The sequence below is a fragment of the Callospermophilus lateralis genome, chromosome 3, assembly GCF_048772815.1.
Source record: "Callospermophilus lateralis isolate mCalLat2 chromosome 3, mCalLat2.hap1, whole genome shotgun sequence".
Lineage (NCBI taxonomy): Eukaryota > Metazoa > Chordata > Mammalia > Rodentia > Sciuridae > Callospermophilus > Callospermophilus lateralis.
In genome coordinates this window covers 158,781,322-158,796,956 of record NC_135307.1, presented here as the reverse complement: position 1 = coordinate 158,796,956, position 15,635 = coordinate 158,781,322, and the positions used below count along the sequence as shown (strand labels likewise).

The window sequence follows — 15,635 nt, the reverse complement described above, 5'->3', positions numbered from 1 at the left end:
GTGGTAGGCACTATTTCAAGTACTTTCATATATAAGATTACATACTCCCCACTCACTCCAGCCTAGTGGGTTTTACTGTTCCCATTTAACAGATAAAGCAAAGCTAGGTTAAATGACTTGTTGAGATTACCTGGAGGATACAAGGCAGGATACTGGCACACCCAACCATTCTAACAGCTGCACTTTGCCCAAAGCAAGTCTGCACTTGCTCTGGGGAGGGATAGTATATTCACATGTTTGTTTCTAATAACTAAACCCTGATACCTCAGTGACAGACTGTCCCCATGAGAGTGAAGGCTCTGCTCAAGTGCATGTGTAGACATTAGGAGACCAGCCCCATTGGGAGAACTAGAAATTCTCCAGGCTAATGCTAACAGTCCAGCCTTCATGCCAATGATTATAATATCTAGGATGTGTACAAAAGGAAGTAGAAGGATAGCATACTTTCAGAACTGGCTTTGGTAAGTTCAAGAAAGCAGAGCTCTTTGGATTTGGATTTTATGTATTTTAAAGTATAAGCCTAGACTCTGAAAGGCCCCATATGGTTTTCTGTATTTGGTTTCTCTAACTTGCTTTGACAATAGCATCATCACAATTTTGGCCAGATTTGCATACCACCTGTGATAGTATTTACTCCTAATATTTATTTAAATCAACTCATTTTTAAAAAAAATATATTAGTATTCAAGTTATATACATGAGGTCAATCTAATAGTTATATTTTATCCACTAGAGCAACATAAATATGCGTGTCAACTAAAATTCTTACATGTTTTCATAGCTATTAGTTCTATGTTTTGAACAATTCTATAATTCTGGGATGGTGAAAGCCAGTCTTTATCCCCAATCCAAAAATTTGGAAATAATACAAACACCCTCAAAAACTGTCTACTAAAATTTAAATATATAAAACTGTCATTATATATGAAATATATATTCATATATATACATATATACATCATTACATATAAGTACAAATGGAACTCCACATAGATAATACACATATAGAAAGGTTGAGAACAAATGTAAAGGAACTGTGTAGAAATGAGGCATTTATTAGGTTAGGGACAATAAAAAGTAATGGACCAAGAACATGGCATAATATTTGTGGTTTCTCAAATAAAAACCCACAACATTAGATCAATAAAGCTAAAAAAAATTTACATAGGCATCATGCCTTCTCAACAAAAATCTTGAATATAAAAATTACTGTCCAGTTGCATTTTTTTAAAAAGGAAAACTCAGTTTGCAGAACTACATATCTAAAAACCTGATTAATAAGAAGTTATACTGTTTCTTCAGATGCCTACCTAAAGGGAGGGATCCCCCAGAGCCCAGGGGCTCCTGAAGTCCATCAGGAAATGGGGGAGTGAGAAGGGGCTGACTCAGGATCCCTCCTCCCTCCCTGTCAGAAGCTCCAGGATTATCAGCTTTACAATCCTTCCTTAGGATATTCTCTAAAGAAAGGTAAGATATGATTGGAGACCACTAGTGCTGTCCAGTTTCCTCATTTTATCCATGAGAAAACTGAGTCTCAGTGGGGTAAAAAGACTGAGGGTCACTCGGCAAACAGTGGCAGACTCAGCCTCTACAGAACTTGGTGACCAGATTCTGAGTCTGCTGTTTACCTGAACAAATCTACCTCCAAGGATATCCTTATGTATCCACATATCAGTGACCCTAGGGGATTTCATTATATTGATACCTTTGTTTATCCTTGAAAATGAAGAAGTGTGATTTATCTTTAATTCACTGAGGAAGGGATGGTAGCCAGCAACAATTAATGAAGTGTTATGAGTCAATGGAAATAAATTAGAAATAAGATGAAGTCATTATTTTGGAAAGCATGATGTAAGGAAACAGGCACATCTCTTCTTTAAAAATATAAATCAAAGCACACCTGAGATAGATTGGGAACACCTCTTAATTAAAATCAGGAAATAACAATAAAAATAGGAGCAGTAATAATGACAATAGCTATAATTTGTGGTTTATTATGTACCAGTCACCAGACCCAACATTTTACATGTACTGATAGCCCTGTAATATAAATATTATTATTCCTATAATAAGCCCATGGGTAGTGTGACTGTCCTGGTTTGCCCAGAACTGTGGAGTCTCTTAGAGTATAGAACTTTCAGGGTTGATACCAGGGAAGTCCTGGGTACCCTGGAATGGGCAATCGTCCTACTTATGAGACAGGTAGGAGGCAGTTTCCCTTGTCTATGTGATGCCCCACTGATGTGACCTTCTATAGGAAACCTTACCTCCTTATGCCACAATCTATAGAGTTTCTCAGACTGGTTTAAAGAGTGTGACTAATATCTTACAAAACAAGATATTTACATGAGCTTCATTTTACAAAAAAGACAGAGAAAGCATTGTACAGCTTCCGACCTCCATTCCTCCAGAAGAGTAGAGAAGGGACACTTACCTTGACCTCAAACTCGAAGTGCTCATCCTTTCCTTGCCCACAGAGGACATAGCGTGGAATACTAATCTTAATTGGGTCCTTGAGGTCATCTGGATTTGCTCCCAAAGAGCGGGAAACCATTCGCTATCAAAGAAACATCAGATAGAGAGAACAAAGAGAAACCAACATCACTCTGCTGCAAATACCCTGCTTGGGCAGGAGGGAGAAAATGTGTTTCAAGTAGTAAAAAGAGCATCAAACCAGTAGTTTATTTAGAAAAGGGATGGTTTCCTTTGAAAGAGAAATGCAAAGCCTCTCTTGTAACAAAAGACCATTTTTTTAGGTATACCATTCCAAGAAGTTAGGGCAAAAGCACTTCAAAATGTTGTTTGTCTTTGAAGTTACTTCCAATTTATAAGAACAAGTGAAAACAGGAATAGATTATATATCCCGACTTAAAAAAAAAAAAAATCAGTATACACCAGATTCTTTTCTGAAAAGTTTTGATTATCTGACAAACTTTTTTTCTTCACTATCAAACTGCTGTATTTAAAGCCTCAAAAGCTGGAGATTTTATTCAAATTTATTTTATCTTTAACTTCTTGCCATTTTTATAAGGCACTGCAGTGTGGAAAGCTTTTAAAACACAATGAAAATAAATCCCAAGTATTTTCTTTAGGCTTCATTTGATAAATAACTGACTTGGCTTTGACAAAATGTTATTTTTTTAATTTTAAATTGGTCTTTTTAAAACTGTTTTTTAACCTAAATTTTATTATATTTTAAATTGCTGCACTATAGTTATACATAAAGGTAAAATCCATTGTGATATGTTCATACATAGACAGGGCATCACTTGATTAATTTCATTCTGCTGTGCCTTCTCTTTCTCATCCCTCCTCCCTTCCCTTCTTTCTTCTTCCTCTACTACACTGTTCTCCCTTCTATTTTTATGATATATCCCCCTTTTTTTGTTAATTCCTTACTTATCTCTAGTTTCCACATATAAGAAAAAATATTCAAATCTTGACTTCTGAATCTTGGCTTATTTCATTCAGCATGATGTTCTTTAGTTCCAATCATTTACCAGTAAGTGACATAATTTCATTTTTCATTATGAATGAGAAAAACTCCATTGGGCATATATACCACATTTTCCTTATCTAATTATCTATTTAAGAAAACTTAGTTTGATTTCATAAATCGTTTACTATAGATTGTGCTGATACAAACATTTATATTTAGGCATCATAATAATCTGCTGATTTTATTTTTTATTTATTTATTTATTTTTAGTATTTTGAAACTGAGCTTTTACTTCCATCAAGGTATGATTTATAACAGGATAATTCAATTTTTTTTGCCAGTAATATTATCAACAACACAAAATGACAATTAAGTATATTTGAAGCTTTATTTTCCAAATTGCATTTAGGACTACAGGATGATTTCAATGATGAACTATTTTTGCCTATTTTATTTTTAAAAGAACTCATATCATAAACTTAGACCCTACAGAAAAGATGCTTGTGGTTTCATTATTCCTTCATAAGCATACTAGAAAAAAATGAAATGCAAAACTCACAGCCACTATAGTGTATTAGGCCACCTAATTAATTTAAAGATGTTGTTCGAATTTCAAGAGTATAAACTTTTAATAACAGAGCCAGTTTAATGCTCCGCCATATCTATCTTGAAATTCTTAATCATTTTTTAACAAGGAGTCACACATTTTCATTTTCATTGGCCCATCTGCTGATTTTAATTCTTTTGAATAAATACAAAGGAGAGCAATAGCTGGATCATATAGTGGGTCAATTCCTAGTCTTTTGAAGAATCTCCATACAGCTTTCCAAAGTAGATGCAGTAATTTGCAATCCCATCAACAACATATAAGTGAACCTTTTGCCCCCACCAGAATTAATTATTTATACTTCTAATGCAGCCATTCTACCTGAAATGAGATGGAACCTCTGTATTTTCGATTTGCGTTTCCCTGATTGTTAAGGATGTTGAACATTTATCATATATTTGTTGGCCATTTGCATTTCTTCTTCTGAGAGATATCTGTTTAGTTCATTTGCCCATTTTTTGATTGTTTTTAATGTTGATTTCTATTTACATATATATTTTGGATATTAATCTTTTTTTGGAAAAGTAGCTGGCAAAGATTTTTCTTCCATCCGAGAGGCTCTTTCAGAAATTTTAAAAATTTGAAGCCATCTCACTTATTGATTCTTGATTTCATAAGCATTAGAATTCTTATTAAGGAAGTTGGTCCCTGTGCCACTATGTTGATTGTTGACTCTATGTTTTCTTATACAGCTGCTGTGTTTCTGGTATAACTCATAGGTATTTGATCCACTTTGATTTTTGAGCAGGGTGAGAGACAGAGATCTAGTTTCATTTTTCCACATATGGATATCCAGTTTTCTCAACACCAATTGTTAAAAATGCTATTTTTTCTCCAATGTATGTTTTTGGCACCTTTCCCAAGGATCAGATGACTATACTTAGGTGCAATTGTCTGTGTGTCTTTTATTCTATTGCACTGTTCTTTGTGTCTGTTTTGATGTCAACACCATGATATTTTTATAACTATAGTTCTATGCTATAATTTGAGGATCAGGTATTGTGATGTTCCAGTCTAACTCTTAGTGTTCAGAAATGCTTAAGCTGTTCTGGGTCTTTTATTCTTCCATATGAATTTTAGAATTATTTTTCCAGTTCCATGAAGAATGTTACTGCTATTTTTATGAAGATTGCATTGAATCTGTAAACTGATTTTGGTAATACAGCCATTTTCACAACATTAATTCTGCCTATTCGAGAAATGGTAGGTATTTCCATCTTCTAATGTCTTCTTCAATTTCTTTCTTCAGCATTCTATAATATTCATTGTAGAGATCTTTTACCTCCTTGGTTAAATTTATTCCCAAGTATGTGTGTGTGTGTATATATATGTATGTATGTATATATTCATTTGTTCACTCACTCACTCATTCATTGAGGCTATTGTGAATGGAACTATAGTGAAAGTAGCCTATTAAAACGTCTCATAGTCAAAATTGGGAGAAAGATTAAATATAGGAAACATAAAAAAGCAAATAAATAAAATGCCCCCCAAATATGTAACTCCTCAACAACTGAATCCTTAAATATCAAAGGGGAAGAAATGTCAAAGAATTCAAAATGTTGATGGTTAAAATGATCAAGGGAGTACAAGAAAATATAAGAAGTGAACTAACAGAAAATACAGGAAGTAGAAGATCATTCCAAAAAGAAATAGATATTATGAAAAAGAACTAGATATCCTGGAAATAAAAGAATCAATCAATAAAAATAAACTTCAATTAAAGTATCACATTAGACCATGGAAAAGACAGATTTTTTTTTTTTAGGCCTTAACGTCAAGGTATGCAATCATAAAAATCAAGTACACAATAAAAATAAGAAACCATGACCAGAATACTCAGGAAATATGGGACAAAATGAAAAGACTGAATCTCAGGATCACTGGCATCGAGGAAGGAAGGCAGAAATAAACTAAGAGTATGCATAATTTTTCAGTGAAATAATATCAGAAAAAATTTTAAACCTTGTGAATAAGATAGACATCCAAGCTCATGATATATTAAGAATCTCAAATGACAAGATCAAAAAATCTTCTCCAAAATACATTATAATTAAAATATCTAATATACAAAACAAGGATAGAATTTTAAGAGCTGCAAGAGAAAAATGGCAGGTCACATTCACGGGCAAAGCAATATGAATCATTCATTGCTAACCTCTTAGCCCAGGATTTAAGAGGCAGGAAGGTTTGGAATAATATATACCAAGCTCTGAAAGATTGCCAACCAATATTGTTTTTTCCAGCAAAGATATCCTTCAGAATTGAAGATGAAATAGAAAACTCCCTTGACAAATTGTTTTGTTTAACAAGTACATGTTTAACCATCTACTTTTTTATGTATATAATTTTTTCTTTTAATTTCTTTATTGGTTGATATTAGTATAACATTAGGATTCATTTTGACATAATCATAAATACATGGAATATAATTTGCTTCAATTTAGTCCTCAGTACTTACCCTTATCCTCCCCTTCCTCTCTCCTACTGTTCCTTTCCTCTGATTGACTGACATTCTGCAATTTACTTAATTTTTTATAAAAATTAGTGTCTTGTGGATATGCATAATGATAAGATTCATTATAGTATATTCATATAAGTACATAGGAAAGTTAGGTCGGATTCATTGTGTAGTTTTTTCCCTTATCCCATCTCTCCTACCTTTCCCTCAATCCCATTTTTCAGTTCCTCTGGTCTTTTGATTAACCATCTGCTTTTTATTTTTAATTACATATTGGTCATTTAACTAACTACCATTTGATTTTATAAATCATGCTTTGATGACCATCTTTGTAAATGCTTTAATTAGTGCATTATAATTATACATAGTGGTGGGACTGGTTGTAAACATATTCATATATGCACATAATTTCTGAAGACATTCCCCAGTTCTTCCTTCCTCCCCTTCTCAGTTCTCCTTCCTCTACTTTTCTTCTATACACTCAAACACACACACACGTGTGTGTGTGTGTATTCTATTGGTATATTATGATTTTGGTAAATTTTATTTCCCCATTTTTCCCCTTTCTCTCCCTTCCCCTTTGTCTATTTTAGTGATCTCCATTCTACTTTGATGATAAATATTTATGGTCTGGGTGGTGAGAAGTCAGAAGGGTCTGAGGAAGAAACATTATAAAAAAATAAAACTTCAGAATGAGTTCTCTTGAATGTGAACAGGAAGAAATCTCTGAACAACCCTTATTTCTTGCACTAACCTGGGGCTTTAAAAAATATAAGAAAATATGTTTTCGAAGCAGTATCAGTAATAAAATAATTAAAATCATATAGTTGACTGTTATGGAACAATTACTGTGCCCATGAACTAAAGTTTATATGTATCAGCTTATTTAATCCTCATGATCTTCCTGTGAGGTACTAATGGCTATTACCCTTATTTATTAAATGAGAAGCCCAAGACTGCATGGTGAGGTCACCTGATGAAGGTAAGTGCCAAGATTTGAACTTGTTTCAACCAGAGCCCATTTTTTGTCACAAAACTGCTCTTCTGCAATATGAAATTTTAAAATAGAAATAATAAACAATTCAGACACAGAGAATTTAAGAACTGCACAATCTCTGTATGATTATGCAGTAAAAAGAAAACAGTGGGTAATCAGCCCTCTTTCTCCCAGGAAGAAAAAAGCCCTGAGTCCCCAGACAAGTGTTAACATGGAAGGCCCCACCTAGCTACAGCTGTGAAAGCTCAGACCTCTATCTGCATAAGATGGACAATTTGGTTCAGAGTGCGGATTTCAATCAAACTAATAGTGTAAACATTTTGGCATGATGTGAAGTTACCAAGTCTTTTAGAGCATCTTAATATTTTTCCCAGTGGCTTGTCACCCATAAGAACCACTACTGATCAAAATGGTGGTTGAAGACCAAAGTATAAATTATTAAAGGGTTTCTCGATATGAGCATTGTTAAAATCCTTTCCATTCAACTTCAATGCATTTCCAAATTACTTTAAGCATAGGTTTTTCTTGAAACATGGCACATGTTTACGTATTTAAAGGTAAAAAAGGGAGAGAAATAATTTAGTGGTTTTATTTATAGGAACACATTTAATGTTAAGAAATGTCTTTGACCTACAAATGCCATGGTTTAGCCAGGAAGTTTTTGCTCTGCTTCTTAATCCCTGGATCCCTTCTATGTTTTGCTTAATAATATATTTTTAAAGTGGGAGAATGTCCTTAGAATGTAATCCTAGTTCTGAGATTTGAACTGGGAAGAAGAGTCACCGACCCCTCTGTACTTCAGTTCCTTATCTACGTTAAGAAGTATGATATTTATCAAAATCCAAGGGCATGACACAGATCCATCCATGAACAAGATAGGTGTCCTGTTCTGTGGGACTTAAAGTTGGAGGCAGATTCTGACAAGTCAACTGACAATAATATCAAGATTATAAAGCTTTGGTGGGGAAAATAGGAGTGTGATAAAATATGTACATTGTTATCTAAATATTGTAAATTTTACTAATTAGCAGTTGCAGACAAAACTTCAGAGGCATAGTCTGTAAGCTGCAATGAAAACTTAATCTTTACTTTCAAAATTCCTATGTTCACCTTTAGAATATGCAATTAAACATTACCATCTTCTACTTAAGAAGCATGAATCAAGCAGGGCACCACATCACAGGCCTTTAATCCCAGTGGCTCAGAAGGCTGAGACAGGAGGCTTGCAAGTTCAAAGTCAGCCTCAGCAACTCAGTGAGGCCCTAAGCAACTTAATGAGAACCTGTCTGTAAATAAAACATAAAATATAAAAACAGCTGTGGATGTGGCTCAGGTGTTAAGTGCCCCTGGGTTCAATCTCTGGTACAAAGAAAAAAAAAAAAGGCACCAACTATACGTCACATGGAAAATGTGTATTCACACTGAATACAAAATGACTTTTGCAAAACATTTGCAATTTCTAAGACCTTCAGTTTCCCTCAACTCCATTAAGTTATAAATAAAGATTTAATGTTTCCATTCTAGAGAGATTCTATTCTAAACAGAATTTGCTACCTCAACTTTCTCTTTTTATAAGTGAATTTCCAAAATGGACTAAAGCTGCAACTGATGGTCTGGTTACTACATGGGCATTTTATGAATGGAAAAGTTCTCTAAAAATGCATGCTGTGAAATCAATCCCTAATGAAAAGACAGTAGCCTAAGGCTCTGGCTCATACGTTGTCTATAACCCTATCACCACCAAAAAAAAAAAAAAAAAAACCTGCCTTGGACAATTTCACTGGGCATATTAATTGAACAAGGATCAGTTAATGGGAATGACCGGATCTACTGACTTCAATCCAGGACAGCCCTTTACACACCAGCACCAGCATGTATACCTCAATGAATGGTTCTAGCTAGGCTGGTCACTAGAATCCATCAGGATTAGATGGGGAAGTGTAGCATATTCCTTGCTGAGGAGATATTCCTGTTCTCATTACTCAGCATGCTGAAGACCAGAAAAATTGCCAGAGCCTCTGCTATCATCCTTGACTACAGTTTAGCTCAATTTCACTGATTTCCTATGAACTACATATTAACAAGTATACAGAAACCAACTTCATCAAAAATGAACAGCTGAAATATAAGGCAGAGATCTGAAGATATTTGAGCAAAATTATAATATGGAGAAAAATTAAAAAGTATGAGTTTCCATCAAATCATTGCTGCAGTGTAACTTTAAAAAATTATTTTATGAAGTCAATTTCATGAGAAATGTAGAATTCTTAGAAAAGAGTGTAAAAGGTTCTTGATGTCCTACTAAACTATGTTTATAATAGACAGGAAGGAAAAGGAACATAAATGTCTCTGAAATTTATTCTTGATTTGAAAGTGGCTATATTTTTAATATCTTTAGTTTTATACTAGACATGTAAATATGAGCTGCACCACATTACACCCCATTGTTTATGGGAGCTTTTAAATATCTGTGACATTCTTTATTTTAGAATCAGTCAATTTTCCTACATGCAGCAAAGAAGAATCTTTGACTCTGAGGGGGAAGCTGGTGACGTCGAATACTAGGAGAAGGTGAAGAAACAAGAAAGGCTGTCTGTGTGGGAACCACTCTGCGCAGCAGATCTGGCATTGATAAATTTGTAAGATGTTACAAACAATTTTAAATGCGCTATGAAATGGCTCTATTTAGAAATAGGAGGGGTACCCAACATAAGAAATACCTTTTAAAATTAAATACGAAGAAACATTTTTATGAGAACTTTTAAGCAATAACGTCCTGTGTCAACAAATGTACTGTTGTTGTTTTTGGTTGTTGTTGTTTCATTGTGGATCAAAGACTGTAGTCAGATCCTTAACTCCAAGAAATGAGCAAAACATGGGGTACATTGTAATTATTCAGATTAGAATCTTCCTTTCCCATTCAGGATGTCTCCTTCAAAAGTGATCAATTGAGGAAATGAACAGGAAGTGGGTTTAATATCTACTTGGATCACTGTCAGCTCGGCAGAGAGCATGGAACATTTCAGTCCTACAGGGAGTCATCAACAGTTCCCCCTAAACACTCTAATTATGTACCAGATGGTTGAATTCAGTTCATCCTTTGACCATGAAAAGGTCAGACCCAGGAACTGCCATCTAATCGCCTTGAGCCCATCTTCAATCTTTACTTCTAAAATACAGACAAATTTTTTTTCATTTTCTTTTTAAAAATCATATTTAACAAAATAACTGATTCCCAGCATAATGTTATTCCCACCATAGCACATGTGTCTAATTACCCTCTTTTTTCAACCACACATGACACAGTGATAGTTTGTTAGAACTCATGCATCAAGTACTTATTATACTCCAGCAGTTGGAAATGGGGATTTGGATGGTAAGGGCAGTGACAGTAGGATCTCAAATGTGAGCCATGTTATGAGAAAGAGAATAAAGATAACCTGTATGAGTGAGTGCAAATTATGAGTGTGTCCTATAGCCAAGATATGTTCATATTAATTTCCCAAAGAAGCCTATCTGTGCTATAAAGGGCATTGTCTTAATACTATGCTATCTCTGAAGGCTTAGTACATACATGTCTTGGATTTGGCCAAGACATGTGCCCCACATGCTAGCTCCAGGTACATCTTCTTCATCCTTGTCAGGGACAGCAATTAACAGACTGGCATGAACAATGTTAACACCTTACTCACATCAGAAAACATAAATATAAGTTTTCAAATACAGGATTAATTCTTTAATTTTGATATACTCTTATGGATAAATTACCCAGAAAATGATAAACTGTGTTAGACAGAGATGGTTATGGAACAGCCTGAGCTTAGCTGATATGCAATCCATGATTCTTACTAGAATTGGTTATTTCTTCTATACAAATCTGAGTTGACTAATATTGTTTCAAGGTATGAAAATACTGGGTAATCTGAGGAATGTTTCAACTTTAAACTATTAAAAATGGCACTATTTGTGATGTCTAAATCACACAAGACTAGTTCCATTAAATAAGGTCATCATCTCAGAATAACTCATAAATGAACAGTTATTAAAAAGGTTATTAAATATCGGGTCTAGTACATCTGACCAATAATATGGCAACAATTGTTAAATGGCTTTCATCATCAAATGTCTTAAGTTTAAAATCCTGAGGAGGGAAAAATCAGATGTCCCCCTTCTAGTTCTATTATATGTCTTTAATCATGAAAAGTGCCACTCATCTTCACTAGTTTTAGTTCCAAACTGCATTAAATTCTAAGGTCCAGGAGAAAATAAAAAGTGGGAGAGGTGGGGGCACTTTCCTTTATAAGTTTTCTGCAGAGGATATTATTTAAATTTCCATCTAAAGGAGCAACATTGAGCACGTGAGGTTATCCTGTATCATATTCACATTGCTTGTGTCCAGACTTTTCTTTTATAGGAGCTAAAAGTACAGAAACAAAGAGATATGAGGCCCATACAAGGAAACAATGGAATTGGAAAGAAACTTGTAAAGCAATCCTTAAAAATAAGAATAACAATAATAACAAAACTCAAGCAGAAAAAAATCTTTAATGTCTACATATTATAAGGGGAAAAAACAGGTAAGAATCAACATAGCTAATACTGCTAACATAAACAAAAAAATAAAATACAAAACACAAAAAGTTTGCCCTCGAGAATAACAGTGACTAAGAGGTAATTTTGTCATTGTGGAAAAAATATATGCTCTGGAATAAGAAGGTGTCATGGTTTAGATATTAGGTGTCACCTAAAAGCTCATGTGTGACAATGCAATAATATTAAGAGATGAAATGATTCCAGGAAGTTGAGTTTAGGAATAAAAAGGTACAATATATAGACAAAAACTCTGCACTTAGTAAATTACAATATAGATAATAGTTGGAATTATTTTCCTAATAGTAATGCTCTACATCTTCAACAACAGATTTTAACCAAATAAGGACAGTAGATTAATTTACAATAGAATCTCTTTCCTTCTCATCACCTGGATTGTTCAGTTCCATTTCTTAAAAAGGAAGTTTTAACAAATTGCAAAGGTGTATCCTTAATACAACTTTAGACAGCAATGGTTTGGAAACTGTTGTGCAAAGAACAGTGGGGACTAAGGGAATTAAAGAGAAGGAAGAAAAAAATTAGCAGAGGCAGAGAGAGGATTATCCTAAGGGTTGTGATGTAATACAACATACAGAATAGACTGGCTTTATTTGTTACAGAAGGTGCTTTGGCTAGACAAGACTGTGAGGATGTATAGCAGTATAAGGAGATTACAGAAAGAACAGCCTAGCAATAAGAGCAGTCTGCCATGAATAAACTCAATCAGTGGTAGGAAGTGATCAGCCCATTCATGGAGATATTCAAGCACAGACTGAATTAGAAAACAGTTGAACCAGGTAACTTTAAAGGTCCTAGAACATATGTTCTTCCCAATTTCTGAATGTTTCCAATAGGGAGAAATCGGATAAGTTTTAAGTTTTTTGAGCCTTAACTTCAAAAAAGCTTTGGGAACTTTGACATAAAGCATTGATGGCAGACTAAATTTCTGGTCCTAATTCTTTTCTCCTCATAGTGGTAACATCCATAGTCTTGCCAGAGCTTCTTAATGGATAGACTATACTTCCTTGTTTTTTGACTTTGGGTTCTGTTAGTAATTCATGTTGGCCAACAGGAAGTTAGTAGACAATGCCAGCCAGCAGAGGATTTCACGGCTGCCCTTTTATACTTCTTTCACCATCATGATGGCTACTGTTCCCTCAGCACAAACCCCAAAGGAGACAAATGGGGAAGAACAACCCTCACTGAGCTGAAGATGACTTTTATCCTACAGCAGAGCCACTTTCATCTATTTGCAAACCAGCAGTGGGAAAAAAAAAAAAAAAAACCTTTTTGGTATGGGACTTAGTGTTGGATTGCTGTTTGTTACTTGGCAATAGCTGACTGATAAAACATTTGTTACAAAAGAAGTTTTGAGGAACAAGGTGTCTAAGTTACATACTGGAGACTGTTCAACTTCATTCACAAAATGACCTCATCAAAAAATGGCCCATTCAATAAGTCTGCCCAGCTATCAAAAAAGCATGAATAAACTTAATTAAAATCTTTTTATCATACAGAGATTTAAATTGTCTGGGAAAAAGAATGTAATTAAAATTGCTGTAATTATTACTGCTGGAATACTTAAGTATTCCAAAAGGAAGCATGCACATTTTTAAAGAAATGAGATTGGGGAGATAAACTGTTTTGAAATGTCTTTTCAACAAAGTTTAAATACATTCACCTTGCCTGTGAGACAGCACCTGTGAGCAAAATGGGTTTTAATCAAATTTAGGTGAAATAACCATTTCAAAAGTACTCAAAGAGGTATTTGTCTAGAACGTATCAACAAATCTCACAATGCAAATGTTTATGCCTATATTACAACAATACAAGTGCCACACAACCAAGTATGTATGAACCTATTACTTCCTGATTCAGAAACTCCTAACAACTGAGATGTTACATTATCAAATACCTAGAGTTATATCTGCTCTACTACAGAGTGTCTTGGGTACAGAACTCCTGAACAATGAGCCAGAAGGAGATTGTTATGGCTGACATCATGGTAGATAATGGTAAAAACAACTCCACTATTTTCTACAGGCATTATAACAGTCTTAATACCTACTTCACAGATAGTAAATCAAACTCATTCCCAAGGACCATATTTTATCTCAAGGTACAGAGCATGCCTAGCTGAGAGATGTAACACATAAAATTTGAATGCTGTAGGTTGCTTCTATTATGTGGTGAGATTCCCACTGTAGCCTACTTGGATCATAAAGCAGACTGGAAAAGCCATAATGATTAACACAAACTTATGCAATGCTCATATTTTCTCTATGTTCCAGCTATGAGAAATAATAAAGACCTTTATTTTTAACATGGTAGAATTATGGTTTTGTACCTATGAGGACAAGCAAGTCTGGTTTGTTTAATATTTAACACTCTTCGTAAAAATAATGTATTACTATATATTGCTACCTTTTTTCAATTGTTAGCCCTATGCTGGCATTTTAAATTCTACTCTCTAGTCTTAATGATCATTAATTCTGGTTTTCTTATCAGGGATGTATAAGAAAATATGGAATGGGACACTTTAAGACAAAGTAATGGAAAATAAATTAGTTTAGAAAAGTGAAAGAACACATGAAAATAAATTAGTAGAAATAGTGTTGATATTAAAAGGCATCCTGGTGATTTTAAGAATTTTTTCCAAGATCAAAAAAGACTTACCTTGTTTTGGTCAGGTTTTATGTTGCTGTGAACAAAATACCTGACAAAAACAACCTAGAGTCAGAAAAAGTTTACGTGGGGCTCAATTTCTGAGGTCTCTGTCCACAGACTACAGACTCCATTGCTATGAGTCCAAGATGAGGCAGAACATCATGGCAGAAGGACCCAGTGAAGGGAAGTTGCTCAGCTCATGGTGAAGCCAGGAAGCAGAAGGAGGGGGAGGATAGAAGAGGTCATAGGGAAATTGTCACCTTCTAGGGCACACCTCAGGGACCCTCTTATATTCCACCAGCCTACAATTACCATCCAGCCAGTCCATTCAAGCAAGAATGGAATGGTTAGGGTAGAGCTAATCACGTCACCTCTGAATATTTCTGCATTAATAGAAGGTTTGGGGGGACACCTCATAGCTAAACCATAACACCTCTACATAGAGTTAAAAGCCTTCAGGTATGAGTCAATAAGGTACGCAAGTATGAAAGAGGGGTGCTTTGGAAATGACAATAATCCACCTAAAAACAAGAGAATTCAATTGACTCAAAATCAAAAACCTCCATTGGTCTAGAGCAAACAAAGCTATAGCACCAGTCTGTAGATCATAGCATATTCTCCAACCAAGTGCCTGTGTTCTCCTCTTCACTTCCCTAGAGACTAGAGGAGAAAAAACAGGTGAAAATGTAGACTCAGCTCAGTAACTTGTTATTAGCTCTGATAATGGAAGGAGGGAAGCTACACACTTCCTGGTCTCAGAAGATGGTAAGTTTCAGAGTGGGTTAAATTTTGGGACTGTCCCTGTCATCAATTAGTAACAGGAATGAAGAAGGAGTACATTCGTGGTACACATTTCCCAAAGATTTGACTAGAA

The 15,635-nt window shown here is 34.6% G+C and overlaps 1 protein-coding gene across 2 annotated transcripts in view; it reads right to left on the bottom strand.

The window, feature by feature from the left end:
• Nucleotides 1-15,635, bottom strand: part of Kif16b (kinesin family member 16B) — a 280,309-nt gene that overhangs the window by 75,935 nt on the left and 188,739 nt on the right. For both annotated transcript variants that reach the window (XM_076851502.2, XM_076851500.2), the window contains exon 23: nucleotides 2,435-2,557. In XM_076851502.2, coding sequence (XP_076707617.2) covers nucleotides 2,435-2,557 — 123 coding nt within the window. The remainder of the gene's footprint in view (nucleotides 1-2,434; nucleotides 2,558-15,635) is intronic.